This window comes from Triturus cristatus, chromosome 6, assembly GCF_964204655.1.
Source record: "Triturus cristatus chromosome 6, aTriCri1.1, whole genome shotgun sequence".
Classification (NCBI taxonomy): domain Eukaryota; kingdom Metazoa; phylum Chordata; class Amphibia; order Caudata; family Salamandridae; genus Triturus; species Triturus cristatus.
The window spans coordinates 1,062,640,499-1,062,665,862 of NC_140589.1; the positions used below are offsets into that span (position 1 = coordinate 1,062,640,499).

At 43.2% G+C, this 25,364-nt stretch overlaps 1 protein-coding gene across 1 annotated transcript in view; it reads left to right on the forward strand.

Moving 5' to 3' along the window:
• Positions 1-25,364, forward strand: part of ARG1 (arginase 1) — a 189,098-nt gene that overhangs the window by 139,290 nt on the left and 24,444 nt on the right. The window contains 1 exon segment of the mRNA XM_085611897.1: positions 18,631-18,735. Within this exon segment, the coding sequence (XP_085468023.1) occupies positions 18,631-18,735 (105 nt within the window).

Consider the following 25,364-nt stretch of genomic DNA (forward strand, 5'->3'; position numbering starts at 1 on the left):
GGATCAGAGGTTGCCAGTTCTGAGAACAGAGTACCCAAAGACTAGCCCTGATAAGGCCAATTATGATCTGGGGGGACCTCTGAAATGTCACAGAGACAGAGGGCTGGAGACCTGCGCCCGGCAGACCCCGGCATGACACAGACAGAGTGTGTTACCATTGAGGCGGGTGGTGGTTCCCTCCTGGAAGCCCTGGCTTTCCAAGCACATGTTCAGGCTCAGGGTATGGACCCCGGCCTGAGTAACAAGTCACAGGCTCCCACCCCTGAACTGGTGGGGGGTAGATTGGAAGTAGGGTGCCCCCCCACTCTGAGAAACCTCAGAGATCAAGGAGCCCTGGCTGGCCTGGGGCCGGACTATTGACAATGACAGCTGTCAGTGGCCATTTGTCGTTTACTTAGCTAATAGGCAGAGTTTTCCTTGGATTGGGGATAGAACTCTGATACTAGGGGTGCAGTGGGCCACACCACATTTTGGCCATGATAAAACTATCTGCCTACTGGAATGCATCTGTAAGCATGTTATGTTTAGGTGCTGCACAGATAGGGGCCACAGGTGAGGAGAATGGTTTCCCATCAACGTATTGAATAGTCTACCCTGGCTTTTGGCTGGAGGGGGTTGTGTCAGACTGGGCCCTTTCTGCAGAATCGACTGTGTTGGACTTTGATGAGGTTAGTTTTACAACTTGTTGGAATGGCCTTTCTGCAGGTTCACCCCCATTTTGCCTTCACTCCTTCATTTTTGCTGGACCTGTATTTGCTGGCCTTAGCACTCGGGCACTTTACCACTGCGAACCAGTGCTAAAGTGTGTGTGCTGTCTGCTCAAAACATGGTAACATTGGCTTGTACTCAATTGGCATATAAAACAGGGTAACATTGGCATATACCCAATTGGCATATTCAATTTACTTGTAAGTCCCTAGTAAAGTTCACCACATGCGCCCAGGACCTGTAAATGAAATGCTACTAGTAGGCCTGCAGCACTGATTGTGTCACCCACATAACTACCATTCAAATGTGTCTCAGGCCTACCACTGCAGCCTGTTTGTGGGCAGTGTTAAATTATCATTTTAAACTGCCAAAATAAACTTTTTCCTGGCTCAAATCTTCTTTTTCAATAAATATAAGTCACCCCTAATGTAGGCCCTGGTCAGCCACAAGGGCAGGGTGCAGTGTATTAAAAAAGTTGGACATGTACTTTTAAGTTTACATGTCCTGGTAGTAAAAAACTCTTAAATACGTTTTTCACTACTTCAAGGCTTATCCTTCCAATGAGTTAGCATTAGAGTTGCCTTATTACATTTTCTAAGTGTAATTTCCAAATGGAAAGAGCTAGCCAGTTCATGTTTGGTGGGTTCGGAATCCTAATTTAAAATCCTAACTTATGGTCAAGTCACATTTTAAATTACAATTCTGAAAATGGCACTTTTTGAAAGTTGTAATTTTATTGCCTTCGCCATTTGGTGCCTACAACCTGTCTCTGGGTCATATGACTGGGTGTGGGTGACAGTGGAGATTTATGTATTCTTCCTAGACAGCCACACAAAATGGAAGCGTATGTGTCACTGGATGGGCCAACACTGGCAGGATGGGGGGGAGGAGCTGTATACAGCCCCACTCACAATAGAATAGGGTGGGTCCTGCCTCAACGCAAAGGGCTGCATACCCCCTGTAGTTAGTCTGGAGCCAGAACCTGCAAGGTAGGACCTCTGTGCACTTCAAAGGAATGCCTCTAGAAGCCACTCCACACTTCAAAGGCAAAACTGTGTATAAAAGAAGGACCTCAGACACCAACTCTTCAGTACACTTCTGGACCTGTGGATACTCTGCCAGGAAGAAAGACTGCTGAGCTGCTACAAGGACTCCCACTATGCTAGACTGCTGCTATAAAGGAACTTCTGCTTTGCTGTGCCGACCTGCTGCCCTCTTGCCTGGTGAAGAAGAAGAACTAGATGTGCAACTTCATCGAACCCAGGACGCAATAGTGACTCCAAGGGTCTAGTCTGCTGGCCTCCTGATCTGAGCCTCCGGGAGATAAAGGGCTCCCAACCAACTCCTGGACCTAGTGCAGTAAGTTCCTGACCTTCAAGTGGTGCCCCTAAGTTTCTGGACCCTTGGTGTCACTCAGCACTCTTAAAATCAAGCTTTTGGGCTCATTGTGACTGGCAACAAGCTTGTTCACATGAGACCTGCCAGTTCACACCAAAATCCATCAGAAGCCCTTGTCAGCTCGTCGCTTTGTACAGCAAAAATTGTTCACCCACAATAGACCGCCAATGCAAAGCACTAGCCACTCTGTCCACTATGCCCGGCATGTTCCTTGTGCCACACTGACCACCACCCGTGACACTCTCCTTGCTCCCCTTGTGAATGAGACTCTTGGCATCAAAACTTGAGAAGGTGAAACTTGGGACTGTTTCCAACTTGCGCTCCATCATGGTCAGCCTGAAATTTTGGCTTTGACCAGATCCAGCGCGACCAGAAAGCCTCAGTTGGCGCTTTACGTTTTTAGGTGCTATTTTACAGTTTATTCTTTAAAAATTCATAACTCAAGTTCTACTGATTGGATTTTTGTCATTTTGGTCTTGCTATATTTATTCAATTAGGCTTTATTGTTCTAAACTAGTATGGGATCTTTTTGAGTGGTGTTCTCACTGTGTTACTGTTTGAAGTGTTGCACAAATACTTTACACTTTGCCTCAATGTTAAACCTGAATGCTCTGCGCCAAGATATCAGGGGGTTGAGCACAGGTTAATTTGGAGTTTGCTTGTGCCTTGCCCTGACAAGGATTGTGGTTGCTGCTTGACCAGGGCACATATCTCAGCCATAAAGTAACCCAATTTCTAACACTGCTCTCACAGAAGCAAAATCAGGGAAAGTGTTGAACTTTGGAGGAATTAGGTTTATTATTCCCTTCCCAATGTAAACAATAATAAGGAAAGTGTTGGACTTTTGAAGGGGCTATATATATTATACCCACTCCAATCCTAGCAGCAGTAAGGAAAATGTCGGACTTTTGAGAGGACAGACTTACTAATCACACTCCAACTTATGCGATAGGAGGGAAAGTTTGGACTTTGGAGGGATTAGATATACTCTGCCCACTCCAATCCAAGCAACAGTAGAGAAAGTGTTGAACTTTGGAAAGGCTAGGTTGACTATTCCCACTCCAACTTAAGCAAAGGCGAAAAGTGGAGGACTTTGGAGAGGTTGGATATAGCATTTCTACTACAGTCTAAGCCACAGTAGGGAATGTGTTGGACCTTTAAGGAGTTAGATTTACTACTAATACTCCAACAAAAGCACAAGCAGGGAAAGTAGTAGATTTGAAGGTTGGAGTTATTATTACCACTCGATCTAAGCAAGTGTATGGAAAGTGATGGAGTGGTGAGATTAACTATCCCACTCCAAAATGAACAAACTCTTAGCAACAGTTGGAAATTTTTTGTAATTTTGAGGAGTTAAAAATACCATAACAATTCCTTAACTGAAAAATAAATAAAAATGTAACAAAATAAACATATTTAAATATATTTCAAATGAAAATTATTCTGAAAAAGATTTTATTTAAAAATAAATGTAAGAAATATAAAACAAAAATATTTGAAATAAACAAACACTCCTCTCTAATACCCACAAAACAAAACACATAAAAAAGAAATAAGAAAAGTTATAAACAAAACAGTACAAATATTAACCCCTTCAGCGCGGCACGGATTCCTTTAGCTTTATCTATTTGTTATGGCTGCCTTTTTCAATGTTTTATCATTCTCCTCTCAAAGAATTAATAGTATGTTGAAATTTATTTTAAAGTTTATTTTCTTCTTGGTCTTAACAATGTTCGTAAAAAAAAATGCTATCGAATGTTGGTTAAAAAATTTAAACCCAGACATTATCTTTTTACAAGAGACCCATTATAGAGATCAGGATGACTCAGATAAAATTTTGAAGAACTGGACCGGCCATAAAATATCTTCCTCAGCTGGGCTAGCACAGAGAGGAGTATGTATATTGATAGGAAAACATGTAGGTTTTACATTGGCTGGTACAGCCACAGACCATAGAGGTAGATGGGCAATTGCACACAGTAAATTAAATAATATAGACATAATTCTCGCTACAATGTATGCACCAATTTTAGATGATTCTTTGCCAATTTTACAGTTAAAGAATGCCATAACAGGGCTTCCTGTGTTAATATTTTGGGGGGAAGACTTTAATTTTCTTCAGAATCCTTCATTGGACTCCTCCAAAAAAGATCGTCGACAAAATAAACCCCAAACCGCTTTGGCTATCCAAACTTGTAAATTAGACCTTGATATCATGGATCATTGGCGATTCTCTAATCCTCTTAAACGAGAATATTCATGCCACTCAGAAAAGTATAACTCTGCATCTAGATTAGACTTTTTTTTAACCTCTCATGTTCTAGAGCTATATAATTATATACATCTGTCTAATGCTTTCTCCGATCATGCGGCAGTCTCCATGGAGGTAAAGCTGGGATTACAAGATATAAGCCCTGCTAGAAGGTGGTTTTTTAATAATCTTAACCTCCTTGATCCTCAATGGTGTGCAGACATTGAAGGATATATCGAGCAGTTTTTTGCACAGAATAGAGGCACCGCCCCATTAAATACCATTTGGGATGCATGTAAGGCTACTCTCCGTGGGTTAATAACATCTAAAGAAATTCCAAAGCAGAAGGCAAGAAAGGAGGAGAAAATAAAACTTCAAACTGATCTCACGGAGGCAACCCAAGAACACTATAGGGTTAGATCAATGCATTCCGGGCAAAAATTCTACGAGGCTAAGAGCAGGATGAGGGACTTTTACTATGACCTAGGCGAAACTAATAGTAATCTCTATGCCCAGAGGATCTATGAGGAGAGCGAATACACCGGGAAGCTCTTGGCCTGGCAAGCCAAAGAAAATCAGGCTCGCAATAGAATAGATCAATTAATCAACCCCATTACTAAATTGCATGCTAAGACCACAGCCTCTATTGGCGACTTGTTTTTAAAACACTATGAAGGAGTCTATCAAGCGACCGAAGGGGCCTCACCTGATTCTATTAGGGAGTTCTTAGAGCAATTGCCAATACCGAAATTAGATGATGGGGGCAAGAAATACCTCACAGAGGAATTCTCAGTGTTAGAATTAGTTGAGGTGATTAGTTCTCTCCCCAACGGTAAGGCTAACTGTGACGATGGTCTTCCTATTGAATTTTTGAAAAAATTTGGAGGAACCTTACATAAAGAATTTTTACTTTTACTGAATGACCTACTCCAAGGAGGCCCCCCGCCAGACTCTTTCCATTTAGCTGTGGTGGTTAGCATTTTAAAAAAAGGAAAGGACAAGGAGAATATAAATTCATATAGACCCATAAGTCTCCTGAATACAGGCTATAACATTTTTACAAAACTTTTAGCAAACCGATTGAATAAAATAGTGGGATGTCTGGTAGCTAACGATCAGTGTGGTTTTATTGCAGGCAGGCATCTCCATTCAAATACAAAGTTTGTATTGGAGGCACTGGATTTTTTTAAATCAAATAAAGTGAAGGCTCAAATCTGGCTTTCAGATGCGGAGAAGGCCTTCGATCTAGTGTCATGGGACTGCCTTTTTGTTATTCTGCACAGTTTTAATTTCCCGGAGGTTTTTATCATTATTTTAAAACATCTATATACGAATTCTAGGGCACAGATTATCATCAATAATTCTAATATCGGGACATGTCTGGTCACTAGAGGCACGCGACAGGGATGTCCCCTGTCGCCAATTCTATTCGCGTTATTTATCGATCCTTTGGCGATTGCGATTAGGAATATACGGACCGAAACAGTCCCAGTAGCAGGCATGACTAATATAAAATTATACGCCGATGACATTGCCCTTTTTTAAAATTCTAAACCCTCTAGCCAATTAAAAATTTTAAAAATATTCTCGGTTTTCCAAAAACTAGGGGGTTATAAAATTAATGTTAACAAGACGGAAATTATTCTAGTAAACTGCACTGTAGACACTTTAGTACCAGAATTTAGGCAAATATATAACCCATCCCCAAAGAGGTATTTGGGAATATTCATATCGGACAATCTGGAAGATCTGTTTTCATTGAACTTTTCACCTCTGTAAAAAAAGGTTGGGTCTCTTCTAGAGCGTTGAAATTTATTACCCCTGTCTTTAATGGGGCGAGCAGCACTAATACGAATGTCGGTTCTACCTCTTTTTAATTTTTTATTCGATGCTGTATCTTGTGTAATTCAGGTCTCTTTTTTTAAAAAAGTGGATGCCCTGATTTCCTCTTTTCTCTGGGCCAAAAAATCTCCAAGGCTTGCATGTAACACTTTATACCTTCCTTCTGTTCAAGGAGGGTTGTCCCTTCCAAATATTAGAGAATATTACTTTGCATCCTTTGCACATCACAGTTTTAGGTTTTTTTTCTCCGACACTAACGAGGCAGACAATTTTTTTATGAAGAAGATGCTGTCAGAAGTAAAAATAACCGACCCGATTAGAACTACGAAAGATCCAAAGAAAGTTCGTTACAAATCCCTCCAGTGGATTTTCAAACAGAAAATTCAGTTTTTGAAATTTTACTCTATTCCTAGAATAAGTAATACAACGGATTTGAACAACTTCAATTTGGGAGAAGAGGGAGGTATGGACAGTAAAACAATAAATCTCTGGAAAGAAAATGGCTTTGTAAAGATTGAAGACTTCCTTACCGGAAATAGGTGGAAGTCATGGGATGAAATCTCCAGACAGATACACCTCTCTTATTCCACCTTGAATTGGTCTTTCTGTATGCTAAATCCAAGGCTTAAAGAGTTGGATATAGGAAATCTATACCACAAAGAAATTATCTCGACAGCTTTGAATAATAAAATTCAAAAAAAGATGAGTATTTGGATCAAATTATTAAAAGAGGACAAAGGGCTGGAATCCTCTAGTAGGATCATTGAGAGGTGGAAGAAGAGGGAAAATATTGAAATCAACCAGTGTGTATGGGATAAAATAAATACATTTAATAAAACAATCTTTCGCGGCGCTAATTTTAGATGCATGCAATTTTATAATAAATGGTTGATCTATAGAACTCCCTCCTATCTCCACAGTGTCTTTCCCCTAGTTGCTGATAAATGTTTCCGGTGTGAGGAGAAAGAGAACTGGAAACATATTGTCTGGGAATGTCTTAAAATTCAGCCATTCTGGAAGGACATTGAAAAATACCTCTCCCTGGAGCTTAAAGCCACTACAATGTTTGACGATTTAATTCCTGTACTAGGCTGCTCTACGAGCCACACTCCATATGAGGAGTCCCTTTTCATAGCCTCCCTAATAGCTAAATCCCTTATTTTGCAGTCCTGGAAAACCGATAAAGTAGCAACCTTTCAGGCTTGGAAGGCAAAACTACTACGAATCCAGGGCAGGGAAAGGAAATATGCACTGAGATCAGGGGCACTTAAGAAATATGAGAAGTTTTGGAGTGTGTTCAAAACCTAGTCTTTTTTATCATATTTTCTGACAGCATTTATTCTTAATTATATCATCTTAACTAACAGTCTGCTAGATTGTTTCTTCTTATGCACTTTGCACTTTACAATTAAGTTCTGAATAGTTGAAATTTTATTATGCTTTTTATTTTTATACTTTGCACTTCATAATTAAGTTCCGAATTGATGCAATTTGAAAATGTTTTTGCACCAACGTGCCCTGTACCGTATTAATTCTATTATAAATGTGTTCTGTATTATTGATTTTGTCTTTATGAACTCTCAATAAAAAGAATAATAAAAAAAAAAAGCAGTGTAAATGCTGGGCTATGCACAACAATGCTTTTTGAGGGGACTCCTGGAAGATCTAATTCCAGCTGTTACATTATTCCGTTCCTTTGCAGCCGCCTTTAAGAACTTCAGGAACCGTAACAGCTGGGTTGATTCTTCCTTTAAGCAACAGTGAATCACCTCATTACATGTACATTTCTTCTGGATTCTGAAGATGGGTTGCAACCAGAATTTCCTGATGGGTAGCAGCTTCTCACAAGTGCATATCACATGGAGGAGTGATTCTTCCGCCAGACCACATAATCTACATGTGTCAGCCTCCCATACCAGTAGAATTTCAGGAGAATTAGCCCTAATCTTAACCGCAACAGTTGCAGCTTCTTGCACCTTAGATAGGGGTTGAGTTAAATAGGTTGGCAAAGATGCAGAATCGTATACTTTATCTGCCCAGCTATAATGGTACCTTGTGTCCAAATCCTTAATGTCAAGGTCTACTGAGATAATTTTAGCTTGCTTCAACAGTATTCCTGAAGTCCATTTTTGCAAAAGTCTGGTCCTCCATATTTCTTGGGCCTCCAGATTGATCAAGGAAGTGTTGAAGTGGCGGCTTTAAGTGTAGATCTCCTGCATTATCGCCTGCCAATGATGGTGTTTCACAGACCCTGTTAGCTCATTCTTTAGTTTAGCACAATATGAAAAAATCAGGCTTTGAGTTGCAAATGTTGCCTTGAGAGTTTAAATTCTAAACAGATTTGTGAGGGGCTGGTACAATCTGGAAGAGAAAAAGTTGTCAGAAACATTTGCATTGTTTTTTCCAGCCAGATATCAAGTTTTCATTCGAAGGTGATGGCTCCATAAGCTAAGGTGGGCATTATTTTACTATTAGCAGTCGTCAACAATCTTCAATAATGCTGTAGTATGCGAGGAGGTCAGGTTCTTCTGAAGTTGTTGAGAAGCCCAAGTCAGACACTGGGCAGAGCTCTTTAAGGCCTTTACAAGGGGAACAATTTGTCCTCTCTCATCCCACCATACCCGTAGATATTTATAAGCCAACACTCTCTATACCTCTTCTTTACTCACAAACAACTACTATTAATTAGTTTCTGACCAGAAATTATAACTTGGTCCTAGCTAGGTTAAAATGTTATTACTCTCGCATTAGTAGGCTAGTGTCTCAAGTGATGTCTGCATACCAATAGGCTTCTGATATATAAGCACTGGGTTGTCTGCATATAGTAGAATTTTAATTTTAATTTTCTGCCCCTCTAATCGTGGTGGGAAAACTTGTGCTTCATCCAGATAAGGTTTTAAATTTACTAGATATAGATGAAATAGCAGGGGGCAAGGATACACCCTTCCTTTAATCCTTAGTTGGGGAAGATCTTCTCCGACTGGGCCCATTTTGAGGTCACCTTAATTTTGACCCATGTGTCAGAGTATAAGGAGATCATGACAGTTAACAGTGTAATTTTGGCCACAGATTACCTCAACCAACATCGTGAAAGGCGGCGATGAAATGGATAATTGTGTCATACAATATTTTTCTTTTTTTCTCCTCTCATGTCTCTTCCTATTTTCTACTTTCCTCTCGTGTGCGCTGTTTTACACTGTCCTGCAGTCTTATCAATACCTTTGTACCTCTAGCTATGTCCTTATATTGCTAGTTCCTACCATTTCCTTAGTTTCTTTATCACTGGCTATACCCTTGTACCAGTACACCTACCTGCCCACCTACTTATCCCCCAAACAATTCTACTCATACCTATGTCCATGTAACTATACAATTGATTCTGCCCCTACCAAAACCCTTGTACTTATATCTCAATACCTCTTACCTTATGAATGCTCACATTTACCCTAACCTATATTCATGTACTTCTGTCCCTACCCTACTGTAACGCCCTGAACGTCTCAGGATCGTTTAACAGACACGACAATGAGGACGCAACCACTAGTGAAGGGTTAGTTGTTTTAATGAAGGCAAATAAAACACAAAGAATAAACAAAAGTTATAGTCACTGGAATCCTCCAGGCTAAGTACGTTACCAGCCCACAGCACGGATGGTCCTAACCGTCCTCTGCATATACGCCGGTCCCGGCGTATGCCAACAGAGGGCAGAAATGAAATGGCCGACAATGCCAATCGGTAGGCTGTGAGGGGCACGAAGAGTGTTGGGGAGAATCGAGGAGTCAGGGAAACACCCAGCCGGGGTCTCTACCTGAAGGGAGCAGCCGCTCAACCTCTTCCTCAGACTGCACCGGGACGCGGAGTCACCTCCTGGTGATGCGTCACCGATACCCCAATCACAAGCAAGAAGACTGAACCGAGAGCAGCCGCTCGATCGATCCTGTGGACTTCCGAGTCTGTAACGCGGCAAACACCTCCTGGTGTGCGTTACAGCTGGCAGTCCCTGTGTCTCTGGTCGGGCTGGGAGTTACGACTCCAACCAGCAAAAGCGCCACTGCGCTTGGACTCAGCCGAGTCAAAAAGCGAAGCTCAATGGTTGACCGGTAGAGCTTCCGGGTCCTTCACAGGTGACGATGGGGCAAGACACGGCCCAGGGAGTAACGACTCGACCTACCTCCGTTCTTGCCTTACTGGAGCACCACTCCGGAACACTGCTCTTCACGAAGCAGGTACGTCGGTGTGAACACAATATCCGACAGCGTTGTACCTCCCGGTTCCTCCCTTTATAGGGCGTGTTTTCCTTGAGTTATGTAACAGCTCTCCTGTTTACATAAGGGCGTGTTTCCTTGAGTTATGTAACAGCTCTCCTGTTTACATAAGGGCGTGTTTCCCTTGAGTTATGTAACAGCTCTCCTGTTTACATAAGGGCGTGTTTTCCTTGAGTTATGTAACAGCTCTCCTGTTTACATAAGGGCGTGTTTCCCTTGTATGACAGGAATTCTTGACAGTACATCCTCCCTCTCAGCGGCTCCCCACGGGTCCAGCGCTGGCAGGAAAACGCCGATGGAACAAGGAGACCAAGCGCGGAGCATGAACCCCTTCAGCCGGTTCCCATGAATGTTCCTCCGGGCCATAGCCTTTCCACGCAACCAGGTACCACAGCTTCCCCCTGCGCCATTTGGACGCCCGTATGCCCGACACTTCATACTCCACCTCCGACTCCACGCATACCGGCCGAGGTGTCCCAGACGGCTTGGAGGGTGCTGGTTTGAGCAATGATACATGAAAGACAGGGTGTATCCGCAATGACTGGGGCAAGCACACCTTCACGTTCACGGGACCCATACACTTGGTAATTCGATAGGGGCCCATGTACTTGGGATGGAACACACTGTTCTTTCGAAACCTCATGTTTCTTGTGGATATCCAGACGTAGTCTCCAGTGCGGTACAGTGGCCCGGGCCTTCTCTTCCTATCTGCCGCAGCCTTGTATCTTCTCTTGGCCTCTATTAGGACAGCCCTTGAGCGCATCAATGTGTCTTTTATGTGTGCCACCCTGTCCGCTGTGGCGGGAATCCTGTCCTCTCTGAACGGATGTAGAAATGGCAAGAACCTGGGATGTTGGCCATAGTTGCTATAGAACGGAGATGACTGTGTGGAGCTGTGAGTGGCGTTGTTATAGGCTATCTCTGCAACCCATAGCAAGTCGACCCATTCTTCCCTGCCCTGGTCCACAAAACATCGCAGATACTGTTTGAGCGTTTGGTTCAGGCGCTCGGTTTGGCCGTCCGTTTGAGGGTGGTAGCTGGTGGACAGGGCGGTCTTAACATGCAGCGCAGTGCACCAAGTCTTCCAGAATTGCGCAGTAAACTGCGACCCCCGGTCCGACACGATCACCCCAGGTAATCCATGCAGTCGTACCACATTCTTTAGGAGTAGTGACGCCAATTCCCCGGCCGTAGGGACTCTCTTGCAGGGGATGAAGTGCCCCATTTTCGTCAAGTAATCCACCACCACCAGTATTGCCGTCATCCCCTGGTCTACCGGTAGGCCCACCACGAAGTCCATTGATATGCTATCCCATGGTCTATCCGGGGTTGGAAGTGGATGTAAGAGCCCTTGGGTTCGGCCATGGTCGGCCTTCATGGTAGCACACGTAGGACACTCCTGTCCCCACCTCCTGACATCCACTCTCATGGTTGGCCACCAGAAATGCCGTCCCATGCTAGCCACCGTTTTTTCAAAGCCCAAATGACCTGCGCATGGAGAGTCATGGCACCAGATGAATGCTTGTTTCCTTAGCCTAGGCGTGGGTATCAATAGGCACCTGCCCTTCAGGGGTATCCCGTCCTTCAGCTGCCATTCTCTGTGACTGAGGAGCCACCTCCGCCATGCGAATGACCTGATCCCTCTCTTTATTCCCCTCAGGAAAGTATCCGGTTGGATAACCCCCAATACCATCCTCGGGGAAATGATGGAACGCTCGGTCGCAGGCAATGGTTCCTTAACTGCAGATTGACGGGACAGGGCGTCCGCCTTTCGGTTTTCCGTCCCCGGCCGATATGTGATGCGGAAGTTGAACCCCGCAAAGAAGATCATCCACCGCAGCTGCCTGGGAGAAAGGTGTCTAGTGGCTGTCATGAACTGTAGGTTCCGATGGTCCGTGTACACCGATACCACATGTCTTGCCCCCATCAACCAATGCCTCCATTCGGTGAAGGCGTCCTTGATAGCGAGAAGCTCCTTCTCCGCAATATGGTAGTTGCGTTCGGCGTCGTTGAGTTTGCGGGACATGTACGCAACGGGATGAAGCACCCCTGTGTCATGGTTGCGTTGGGACATGATAGCCCCCAGCGCCACATCCGACGCGTCCGCTTCCACCACGTAGGGGAGATCCGGATCGGGGTGAGCCAACACCGGCGCCTTACCAAAGGCGCTTTTCAGGGCCTCAAAGGCTTTGTTCGCTTCAGGGGACCAGACAAACTCCTTGGACTTCCTCAGTAGCTGTGTGATTGGGGCCACCACTCCTGAAAATCCATCTATGAACCGCCTGTAAAAGTTGGCGAAGCCAATGAAACTTTGGACGTCCTTCACGCTTTGGGGCACCGGCCATTCTTTCACCGCCTTGATCTTTCGTTCTGCCATCTCCTGTCCCTCTGGACTCAGCATCACTCCGAGGAATTCCACGGATGTGACGTGGAAGTCACACTTGCTGAGTTTACAAAACAGCATGTTTTCCCTCAGCTTTTGGAGCACAGCTTTGACGTGGTGTACGTGCTCCTCCACACTGGACGAATAGATGAGGATGTCGTCGATATATACGACCACGTAGATATCCAACTCCTCTCTGAATACCTCATTCAAAAAGTACTGAAAGGCTGCCGGGGCGTTGCACAGACCGAACGGCATGACGAGGTACTCAAAAAGGCCGAACCTGGTCTTAAAGGCGGTCTTCCACTCGTCTCCGTCCCTCATGCGCACCAGATGGTATGCCCCTTTCAAATCCAACTTGGTGTAGATCCGAGCTTTCTTGACCTGTTCCAGAAGTACACTGATGAGAGGCAAGGGGTACCGATTTTTTATGGTTATCGCATTCAATGCCCTAAAGTCCACACAGGCTCTCAGCTCCCCATTAGCCTTCGGGATGAAGAAGAGTGGCGAGGCGGCCGGAGACTTGGATGGGCGGATGAATCCTAGCTTGAGGAGTTTATCCAGGTACCCCCGGAGATGCACGTTTTCAGGCTCCGTCAGGGCATACAGCCTGCCGCTGGGAACGCTGGCCCCTGGCACCAGGTCGATCTGGCAGTCAAACTGTCTATGTGGTGGTAGCACTTCCGCCTTCACCTCATCAAATACATCCTCAAAACTGTGATAAGCCTGGGGGAGAGCCACATCTTTTTCTGCCGCTGTAGCCACCGTCTGACTCCCGCTCTCATCTGCGTCAAGGGATTCCGTTCTTATTCCACAATGCAGGATGCAATACGGTGACGTCATTTCGATGCGATGTGTTGGCCAATCCACAAAGGGGTTGTGTTTCTGTAGCCACGGCAATCCCAATATGACGCCATATTGGGGCGCTCGGATGATGTTAAAATCGATTTGTTCCAAATGGTTCCACCCATATCTCATCGGAAGGACCCCCGTGTGCTGCCCGATGGGCCCCGTCACCAATCGCCTTCCGTCTACAGCATAGACGTCTTCGGGTACAGCTTTGGGAAGAAGCACTAGCCCTAGCCTGCATGCCTCGTTGTGGTCCATAAACATGCCAGTGGCCCCTGAATCCACCATGGCCACAACGGGTATCCACTGGTCATGCACTCCCACGTGCACCGTGATAAACAGGTGTCGTTGTCCCTTAGTGACCGAGTTGGAAAGTGAAGGGATGGATGAGTGACTCCGAGATGCCCCTTCTCTGGTCTTGGAGTCCTCTAGTTTTCCGCCGGTATGTCCACCACGGCTGTTACCGACCGGTTGGCCCGATAACGTGACGTCTTCGGTTTGGCAGGGCATTCACGTACGTAGTGGCCTTTTTTGCCACAATATAGGCACAATCCTTGTTTACGGCGTGACTCTTTCTCCGTGGCTGTGAGGCTCGCTCGTATTGCGCCGATGTCCATGGGTTCTCCCTTGGATGCGGTGGAAGTTTCAGGACTTCCCACCGTCATATAGGATGGAAGGGATTTTCCTTTTCTCCCATGATCCCCCTTTCTTTCACTTAGCCTATGTTCCAGCCGTAATACCAGGTTGATAAGGCCCTCACATGTCTTGGGTTGAGGGTCAATATGAGCCACGGCGTCCTTGAGCTCATCGCACAGCCCTTGATGGAAGAGCGCCGTCTGTTTAGCAACAGGCCACTTGGTTTCCGCAACCAGCCTTCGGAACGCGTTGAGATACTGCACCAGGTCGTTGGATCCCTGTCTCAACTCAAGCATTTCACGGTCCGCCGTGTACGAGTCAGCCCTTCTGTCGAATACCTTCAGGAATTCCTCGCGAAAAGCACCCCAATCACATAAGAGGGGGTCGTCCCTGCTCACCAGAGGTACGGCCCATTGTGCCGCGTTTCCAGCCAAATAGGATATAAGGAAAGCCACACGAGCCTGACTCGTGGGGAACGCCTTTGGTTTGCACGATAAATGTAGCGCCACTTGTGTGAGGAATACCTGCACTGTGTTAGGATCCCCACTGTACCTCTCTGGTGTCGCCAAGGGGATGGCTTCCGGCATTTCCACTACTACCGCAGGGGTCTGATTCGTGAGGGAGGTGCTGGGCGTGAGCGGGTCCAATTGGATAGCATCCAGTCTGGCTTTTACATCGGCTGTTTCTTGCCTAGAGGCAGCCACTTCAACTTGCATGGCCGCTAAAGCAGCCAGCACATCATCAAGTGTTGCCATGTCTGTTATCGACCGGGAGACAGTTAGTGTTATTAAGGTCGGATATTTTGTAACGCCCTGAACGTCTCAGGATCGTTTAACAGACACGACAATGAGGACGCAACCACTAGTGAAGGGTTAGTTGTTTTAATGAAGGCAAATAAAACACAAAGAATAAACAAAAGTTATAGTCACTGGAATCCTCCAGGCTAAGTACGTTACCAGCCCACAGCACGGATGGTCCTAACCGTCCTCTGCATATACGCCGGTCCCGGCGTATGCCAACAGAGGGCAGAAATGAAATGGCCGACAATGCCAATCGGTAGGCTGTGAGGGGCACGAAGAGTGTTGGGGAGAATCGAGGAGTCAGGGAAACACCCAGCCGGGGTCTCTACCTGAAGGGAGCAGCCGCTCAACCTCTTCCTCAGACTGCACCGGGACGCGGAGTCACCTCCTGGTGATGCGTCACCGATACCCCAATCACAAGCAAGAAGACTGAACCGAGAGCAGCCGCTCGATCGATCCTGTGGACTTCCGAGTCTGTAACGCGGCAAACACCTCCTGGTGTGCGTTACAGCTGGCAGTCCCTGTGTCTCTGGTCGGGCTGGGAGTTACGACTCCAACCAGCAAAAGCGCCACTGCGCTTGGACTCAGCCGAGTCAAAAAGCGAAGCTCAATGGTTGACCGGTAGAGCTTCCGGGTCCTTCACAGGTGACGATGGGGCAAGACACGGCCCAGGGAGTAACGACTCGACCTACCTCCGTTCTTGCCTTACTGGAGCACCACTCCGGAACACTGCTCTTCACGAAGCAGGTACGTCGGTGTGAACACAATATCCGACAGCGTTGTACCTCCCGGTTCCTCCCTTTATAGGGCGTGTTTTCCTTGAGTTATGTAACAGCTCTCCTGTTTACATAAGGGCGTGTTTCCTTGAGTTATGTAACAGCTCTCCTGTTTACATAAGGGCGTGTTTCCCTTGAGTTATGTAACAGCTCTCCTGTTTACATAAGGGCGTGTTTTCCTTGTATGACAGGAATTCTTGACACCTACTAACCCTACCAACGTCTTCACCCTAGCACCTATCCTAATACCATAGTACCTTAGGCCTTGTCTATGTTTTGTTACCTTTATCATGGCAAATACTATTTACCACTACCCTTTTCTATACCCTATCACTTCTACCACTGCCTAAACTCTAGTACCACTACCCCCATTATTCTCTAGTACAGCTACTCCGATCAACACTCAATAAGTTCTACTACCCATACTTCATTCTCTGCTCATACCCTAATACTATGACTCCTATCTACAGCCTTCTATGCTACCCCAACCAATGCTCTAGCATCTCTAGCTCTACTTCTACCACATGCCTCTTTCTCTTATGCTAAAACCATTAATCCTCTTATAGCCTACTAGCTTTACAAAAACCCCACCCTGTTGGCTCGCCCCCTCCCTATGCTGTAGTATATTGGTACCTACCTAAACCCAATATCCCTTCACGCTTCCATATTCTATTAATTTCTCCCCAATTCTCCTTGCTTGTTTACTGGTACTATTTATTACCCTTATTGTATCGAAGAATATATTTTCCTTATTTTGTAAATTTGTGAAAATTGAGATTCACCAGTCTTAGTTAGTCATGCTTCCTTTTAGATTCTCTCCAGAATGAGATATAACCATGAGTGACAGATCAAGTAGATGTAGGTCTCTCCCTTATAGAAGAGCAGCTCATTTTGCATACAATGTTACAGGCAAACATAGGAAGCCACAAAGATGATAAAGTTCCTGCTGGGGAATCAATATTCTGCATTCACCAATAAAGTATTCTTTTAGCACAAGAAACCTGCAAGACTGAAACTCAGAGAAACTGAAGCTGGAGCCACACCAGTGAAGGCAGCACCCTAGTTATATACCATCACAACTAATCAAAAGTAGCATTTAGTGAGGTTGCCTTATTTGTAAAAGTCACAACCGAAGAAAGGCTGTCTGGATCAGATTGTTGCATCAGGTTATCATGGTCCAGAGTGGATCTAGGGCAGTGCACCATATTAGCATAAAAGAATGTATGGCTGACAATCAAAGCAACTTTTAAGGAAGATGAAGAGAGTACATATCTGCAATACCTCTGGAAGGTGCACCCTAAGCATATTCCCTCCCTCTCCATTTACATACTTAGCATCGGCCTCCAACTCAAGACTTAGGGCCTGATTATAACTTGCAATGTGGTTGCAGGCTGCCACACCACCGCCCTGCTCCCAGACAGCCAAACTTGACTGCCGACCGCCCATCACATTAGACGTTTTCTCCTGGTCTGGCGGGAGGTCCATTAGCTGTCCAACAGCGGTGCCTTGAAAAAGCTCATATGTGAGTCTTAGCAAGTCAGCACCGTTGGGCGGTGAAGTCCATGCTGTGCAGTAACAGGGGCTGCATCCGCATGGGGAGGCACCACCATGACAACTGTGGTGATGAGGAAACTCGTAATATGCTTGGTGGTGCTGCAGGGGCACTGCCAGCATATTGCGAGTGTCTGACTGATGTGCCACTGCAGAGGCATCATGAATCCCCAGCGGTTGTGGCGGTCCAATGGCAGTCCAATATTCAAACTCGTAATAGGGCTGTCGGGCCGCCAGTGCAGCGGTTGCCACATCTCCTCCGTGGGTTTGGCAATCCATCAGACCGTCAAACTCATGATCAGGCCCTTCGACTTTTGCGTGTGATAAGTGCTCTTTGCAGCCCTATTGTTGCACCCAAGTAAACTCTCAATCCACCCTTGCATTCAACAACAGGTATGTTCTGGAAATCTTTACTTGCATATGATTGTAACTTTTGTATGTAATGGTATAATCCAAGTGACCAAATATCAAATAAAAAAACTGTTGCAGAGATGTAACTATTCAACCAAGCTACATGATTTTCACCATGAAGCTGAAAAGGGAATGGTCAGACAAGTCATTGGAACCTAAAAAATGTCAATACTTCACTTCTGAAATGACTGTCCCTATCACAAGAGAAAATGATTATCTTTGTATGTGCGAGCATGAGTCACCTATTTGACCATCCCTTCCATTCACCATAATGTCACTTTATTCAAAGACATTGTATATAGAATGCTGTCCCAGTTACCATCAGAATTGTGCATGAAGTTTTATATTCTTGTGGCAGTGTCATTAGAACCACCCATCCCAGATTCATCAGCTGCGGTCCGTGTAGGTAACAGCATGAGGCCAGGTTGGGGCGGGGGGGATTTGCAGGGATGATGAAGAGGGAAAATTAAATAAATAATTAATTTTCCCTCTGCATCGTCCCTCAAAATCAACCCCACACTTCCCACCGATGTTACCTGTATGGACCGCGGTTTCGAGTAATTTATTTTTGGTGGAAAGTATGTGAAAGCATCCATATGGCTAACGGGTCTTCAAGACACTTCCAATTGTCAAAAGTATGTTATTTAAAAATAAAGTTTCAGAATACTTATAGTGTTTTCAAATATATATTTGAATCTGCTTCTTTTAACTTTAATGCAACACTGCAAATAGGTAATGTGCCAACTTTTGCTCTTTTCAGTTGTATTTTGAAGTCACTTGGTATAAAATACTATTCCATGACTGAAGTGGATGAACTCAAAATTGGCAAAGTCATGGAGGAGACACTTGAGTACCTGTTGGGCAAGTAAGTACAGCACACATAAATTACAGAAGAAAGAAGAGCTACATGTGTTTATATGCCTCACTAAATATGATGATCACAAGTGAACCAGTACAATTTTACAAATATTACTAGAAAGTAGAACTCAGTATAGTCACTAAGAAGAAAGTAGGGAATCAGCCCAAATTAGATTGCAACCATAGATATTTGAAAAATCTGAATCTGCAGAATGGAGAATATGTCACTATTGCATATTCAAAGCAAAGAAGATAGGTAAAATATTACAACATATGGCTATGGTAAGATAAAGTGACTAACAGCAATCCAGTCTATTAATATTCAGATGGGTAACAACCCTCAGAGGAAGAACCACTTAATCTTCTGTAAAGAATATCACATATTGTGGACCCATATGCCAACACAAAGAATCAATCTAAATGAATTAATTAGTCCCCAGGTTGCACAGCAGGCATCCTCCATCATTTGTAGACCTGTAACCGGCACCGTAAAGTAGACTCAATCCTTGATGGTTAAGACATATCATTTTATAGGACATAGTTTTAACCAGCCCGATAGACCTTAATGATGGCTCAATACAGGTAAAAGAAAAATTATTCAGATTTTCTGTTATCTCAATACAGTCAAAAAGAGAAATTAGTTCTTCAACCCATCCTCCACAAATCTGTATTGCTCTTGATTGTAATGTCTATTAAAACATTCAAGTCAAACATTGAATTGTCTAAATGTTACTTGTGACCCTTCTGGAGGTCATTCCCACATATTTGAGTTAAAATGTCTTGACCATTGGGGCGTCTGAGCACTCATTTACCAGACACTTCCTCCAGTGATGGCACACACTTAGTACAAACATCGGAGGGACACTTCCCTTCACATTGGTGCCTTGTGCCCATCTCCATGTCCAAAGTCAATGTTAATTGAGCCAAACATAAGTTAAACCCCTGCCTAATGTTTCAGCAGATCCCTGTTTTGTCAGGGTAATCATATGTGTGTTTGTGTGTGAGGGAGAGTGGGAGAAAGAACTCAAAAGTCTCTTGTAATACTGTAGCACAACTGCAAAGGGTTACCCCAACACACATTTCACATTGGATAGAATTTTTGTGAAAAGCCTAAACAAATGTTTTGCAATCTCTTTTCCACAACTATCCAACAGTGCAATTGTCCGGTAATTACACTGATCAAGTGTTGAACCCCTTTTTTGAATTGCCACTCCCCACACACAAACACACAAGATTGGTACATTCAAAGTTTTACATATAGGTGTTAAAGATTAGTTTTAAAAACACTGTCCATTCATAAAGGGAAAAGAAGTTCCTTTTGGCCCTGCAACTTGGAGCACTTACATCATCTTTCTACTTTCAGAAATCCTACAAACTGAAGCCGAATACATAGGTTATTTTAAAGCATTAAAAATTAAATGTAATATAATCACTCATGACAGTTAAAATTTCATCTTTTGGTGTCTAAGTTGTATAACTAATATCAAAGGAATATAGCAAGTCCAAAAAGTGCTAAACTTACTAAAATTGTAGTTTGAAGTTCATTCTTCCTCCTTTTACTTTTTTAATTTGAATACATCATCTTTTTAGCAATTGGTTTTTCTATATTACCAGCTATAGGTCGGGATGGTAAGGTCCTCCGTGAAACATAGGAAAAAGTGTCAAGGCTTACTCAATGAAGTTAAGAGATTTGTTCTCAAGATACAGAGTAGATGTAGGCTCAATACAATTTTAAACTGACTAATAACAGAAATGGATCATTAGTAGACCCTCAATTCACCAAACGAATCTATGTTCCCGCATTTTGCAAGGTATTATTGAAATAATAGCCAATAGACAAAAAAACATAATTACTCTTATTTTGATTACTTGGACTAGAAGAGCTTCATAATATATGCAACTTAACAAAATAGATCCTTCTATAAACACTTACCACAGATAAATATGTATACTTGAGACAGTTGCTCAGTAATACATCTGCTCTCGCCCCAAAAATAATCCAATCATCAATTTTAATAGTTTCAAAAACATAAAGAAAACAGTGTTATAACACAAACCAAATGACTGAAATAAACTAAATATTTATAGTACTACATTCACTGCAACAAAAATCAAAATTAATAAAATTGAGAGCTTGAATTTTACCAGAACTTTCATCGTATAAATACCTTAACCATCTCACTGACAAAGTCTTTAAAGACCGTGATAAAGGCTAGCATTACAGAATAAACATCCATAGATTGGTACAGTGACTATTCAATGCAGGAATTACACTGTTCAGATATAAACACCAAAAGCTTGTACAATTCTGCCTACACTTTCTGATAATTAGAGCTGTGTATAGCGCTGTTTTCCTCCCCTTTTTACGTGAAATTTAGTAGTACAGTATTAGGATTTCTAGAGTGTGCTTACACCTGAAGGCCTCATGGCCTGACCCTCAAACACTAAAATTAATGGAAAAGCTCACACACTACCATTAGATGGAAAAGGTTCTGTTGCTATCCATTTTCTAAACACTGAGAGTGAATGAATTAAGAGAAAATGTAGCTGATTCCATTTTTTAGCAGCAAGCACAGAAATGGATTCTCCACCTAGTCTAGTTATTTTTAAATAAAGAATTTGTAAGGAAATGGGTTATAAGGGAGTAGTTGAAATGGAATGCGCTTTTTCAAAAAGGCAGGGGATGATCTATGTATGCATGTATAAATGACACTCAATACATTGAAGTTAATCCTTTTGTTAACTGGAAGGCAAAACATCCTGGCAAGCAGTAGCGAAGCATTAGAAAATGTTGCAGACTGCTATATATTTAGTGATGCTTAGTTTTAAACTTTTTGTAGTCTTTGTATTTGATGTTTGGATGTACTTAAATATAAAGTATTACAATAATCTAGTCACAAACCAATAGCGTCTGCAATCACTGTCCTTCTGGCATCTGCTGACACCAATGGAAAAATAGGTTTCGGAGATCAAAGGAGGTAAAAGCAAGAGGAACACACTGGGGAAACGTGGGTATCCAATTTGAAAGATTAGTCAAGTTTAAACCATAGTCTCTTAACCACAGGGTGACTTTTTAATGTAACCTACGTTTGAAGCCTGTAGGACCTTTGACAAGATCAAAGGATCTCTGCCCCCTCCCAAGAGAACCTCTGCTTTTTCCATGTTTTCATGAACACATCCATTTCCATAAATCTCAAATATAAACTGGGCATCATCTGTGTAGAAATAAAAGTTTTAAAGATAACATAAAAGAGGGCTGTTATAAGTATTAAGAAGAAAAGGTGACATAGCTGAATCTTGGGGAATTCTTGTAGCTAAATCAGAAGGGGCAGCCACAAATTGTTGAAGCTTAACTTCTTGAGTACAATTTTCCAGAAATTATTTAAGCTAGTCAAGAGCAGTATGACAAATGTCTTATTTAGTCACTCTAGCTAACAGGATTGTATGATGACATTATCAGGGGCTGCCAACAAGTCCAGTAATATCAGGACACAGGTGGAGTGGCTCTCGGCAACCTTTTGATCACCTTGTATGTCTAAAAGTGCAGCTTCTTTGATTCTTTTGGGATGAAAACCTATTTTGGAGTCCTCAAAGATTGCTGAGGGTTAAAAAAACTGCATATTTGAGAAACAACCATGCTTTAAATTATGTTTGCTGCTACCAGCAGAAGAGTCTAAGGATCATAATTGTAGGGGTCCAAAAATAATGGTCTACCAATGCCTTGTTTATGAGAACTAGTGACTACTCCACTTTTAATGACAACAGGGTTCTTCTTAAAAAAAAAATATTTTTAGGGAGCAGAAATAAATAGATACATTATTATTTCAAAAAGAGAGCAGGGATCAATATAATAAAACATTATACTGTTCTGTGCAAAAAACGGCAACATATAAGTGTAACATTTCCTATGCCACCTAACCAGACCAGGGCAACCCATTCACATTTTCCAACAATTAAAGTGGATTCTGTGCAAATTGCATTTTGCGTATGTAAAGTGCAATATGCAAAAGTGCAATCTTAATCGAGACACATTTAATTTAACTTTGCTCCAGCTTCTATGCTACCCTGTCTGTACTTCAAATATTTCAAAAAAAGGTAAACCAGCTTTCAGTGACTAGATTGGGTGGCTCCCTGCAATGTGCTCCCAATAATACCATATGGCATTAAACCTCTTCACACCCCCCACCCTTTTTCCTAATGCTTCTTAAAATTTCATAATGCGTGTCATCTTTACCTTCCAGCCCTGAACTGATGGAATACGACTGGTTCTCTAGTTCTGCAGAGTAAAGGATTGTGCAATCATCAATGCAATAGAGCGAGAAAACTGTCCTCCCTTATTAAGCCACTGGCTGACCTTTGAGACCCCAATAATACTAAAGGCCTGATTACGATGTCAGTCAAAAAGGCTCCGAATGGCATTTGGATTTTCCTAAACCGTATCACAACCTATGTTTCTGCCTGAGTCGGAAACATTTCGGACCGACTGATTATGATGGAAAGGTAACCATTCGGTCATTCCAAATCGGTTCCGACAGGCATTCCGAACTTGAAGCCGAATCGTACATGTCTACGGATTGCGTTTCTGACCGACATATTACGATATCGGATTCGGACAGCCTTTCTTAGTCGGACAGTCCAACACAAAAAGGCTGTCGGAAACTTACTTTGGGTCCCCTAGCAGGCCCCCCTTCATCCTAAGGCCTCCGGTTGTGGGCAGTGGGGGTACCCTAGGGACTCCCCTGTAGAACCATGCACAGTGTGACAGGCCCCATGGGGTGCCCGACACAGAGTGCAAGGTTTTCCGAAACCACCCCTTTTTTCAATGGGAGCCTGTGTTGTCGGTCACAACACAGGGCCCTTTGAAGTCAATGAGAGACTTTCCGAGCGGTGTTTGGAAGCATAAGAATCAGTCGGTTGGAACCTCCGACCGAGAGTCGGTCGGAACCGAATCCGACAAGGAGTCAGGAGGTATAGTATAATCAGGCCCTAAAGCTAGCTTCTGGGATTATTCTAAAGTGTAGTGTCTAATTGCCTCAAATAATTCCATCCAAAAATCTTCTAATTTCAGGCAGGTAAAAAATGTGTGGCGCCAATCTCCTGACGCTTGCTGAGGACAGCTGGAACAGTTATGGAGGACCAATGGGTATATTGTATGAAGGGTTTCTGGGGTATAATATGCCATCCAGGGAGATAAGATTGACATCATTTTAAAATTAGCCGCTCATTAAGATTTATACCCTATCTCTGAGATAGCACACCATTCTCATTCCGATATATTACATTGCGTTCTTTTGAGGATCCTGGACAGGAATCCAGCAATTTCTTTTTTCGGGGACTGGTTCCTAAACAGTGTATACCAGTTTCCTAATCCTGTCAATTTGCTTTTACAAAGTGCATGGATTATAGGGTGCAAACCTTGGCTGTCTCCCAAAATATTTGCTGCCAAGCAGTAACTATCCGTCCAAGGCTTAAAAAGAACCGGTTACACTGTACCCCACTACTGGAGAGAAGATCCTCCCAATAGATAATTACCCTGTAAATGAAAATCTCCACATTGTTTAAAACCTATAGAATTCCGAAACTTGATCTCCCTGTCAGATAGCAATAACCCCAAAAATAAGCTGCAAAAATGGCCTAATTAAATTTACTAAGAGCGCACAACTGTCCTCTGAACCCCTGAAGAAGTTTGTATCGAGTCTTTTTGGGTAGTTTCACTGATTTAATAAAAGCTGGCAGGCTTATTTCAGGATCCTGCACCATTCTGGTAACAAGAAATAGTCAAACAACCTACTCCCATCCACAACCCTAGCCACCATGTCCATTAATGCTGCTTGATAATAGCTCTGCATTTGAGGGAGTGCTAATCCAACCTGTATTTTCTCTAGTTGTAAAACACTCAATTTCACTGTAGATGCTTTTTTCTTCCAGATAAAGCTCCTTATCAGTGCATCTAGCTCCTGAAAAAACCTATTGGGTATTTTGATTGGTATATTGTAAAAAAGAAATATTAATAATGGCCGGACCGACAATTTAAGCATGGCAACTTGTCCAATTAAGGTCAAGGGAAACTGAGACCATCTCTCTAGAATCCCTTTAATTTTTAATAAGCGTTGCCTCTTAATTCAAGTGATACGAATGAGTAAAATTGTTTGTAACATATATTCCAAGATAGCTTTTTGGAGTTTGCAACCTTGCTTGGGGCTGTTATAGGACTGGGAGATCTAAAATAGCTATATTAAAAAGTAGAATCTCTGTTTTGCTTCAGTTGATCTTATAACCCCCTTCTCCTGTGAACTCCTCCATCCTCTGCATTGCCCCTTGTATATTTAACTCATCTGGTTGCAGATAAAGAATGTCATCTGCAAAAATCTTAAGCCTAGTCACCCATTCTATTGGTGCCCTTGTATCGCCTTTACGTAATTTTTCCACCAAAAGTTCGATAAAAAAAGTAAATATAATTGGGGAAACAGGACACCCTTGACCTGTGCTTCATTTAATTGAGACGCGGCCAACCATTTTAGCATTTATCATAACTTTGGCCTGTGCACCATGATATAGATTCACCCACATTAAGCTGAATTTATCTATGAGATCAAATGCTTTTTCAGCATCAATCATCATTATTAACGCCTCTAT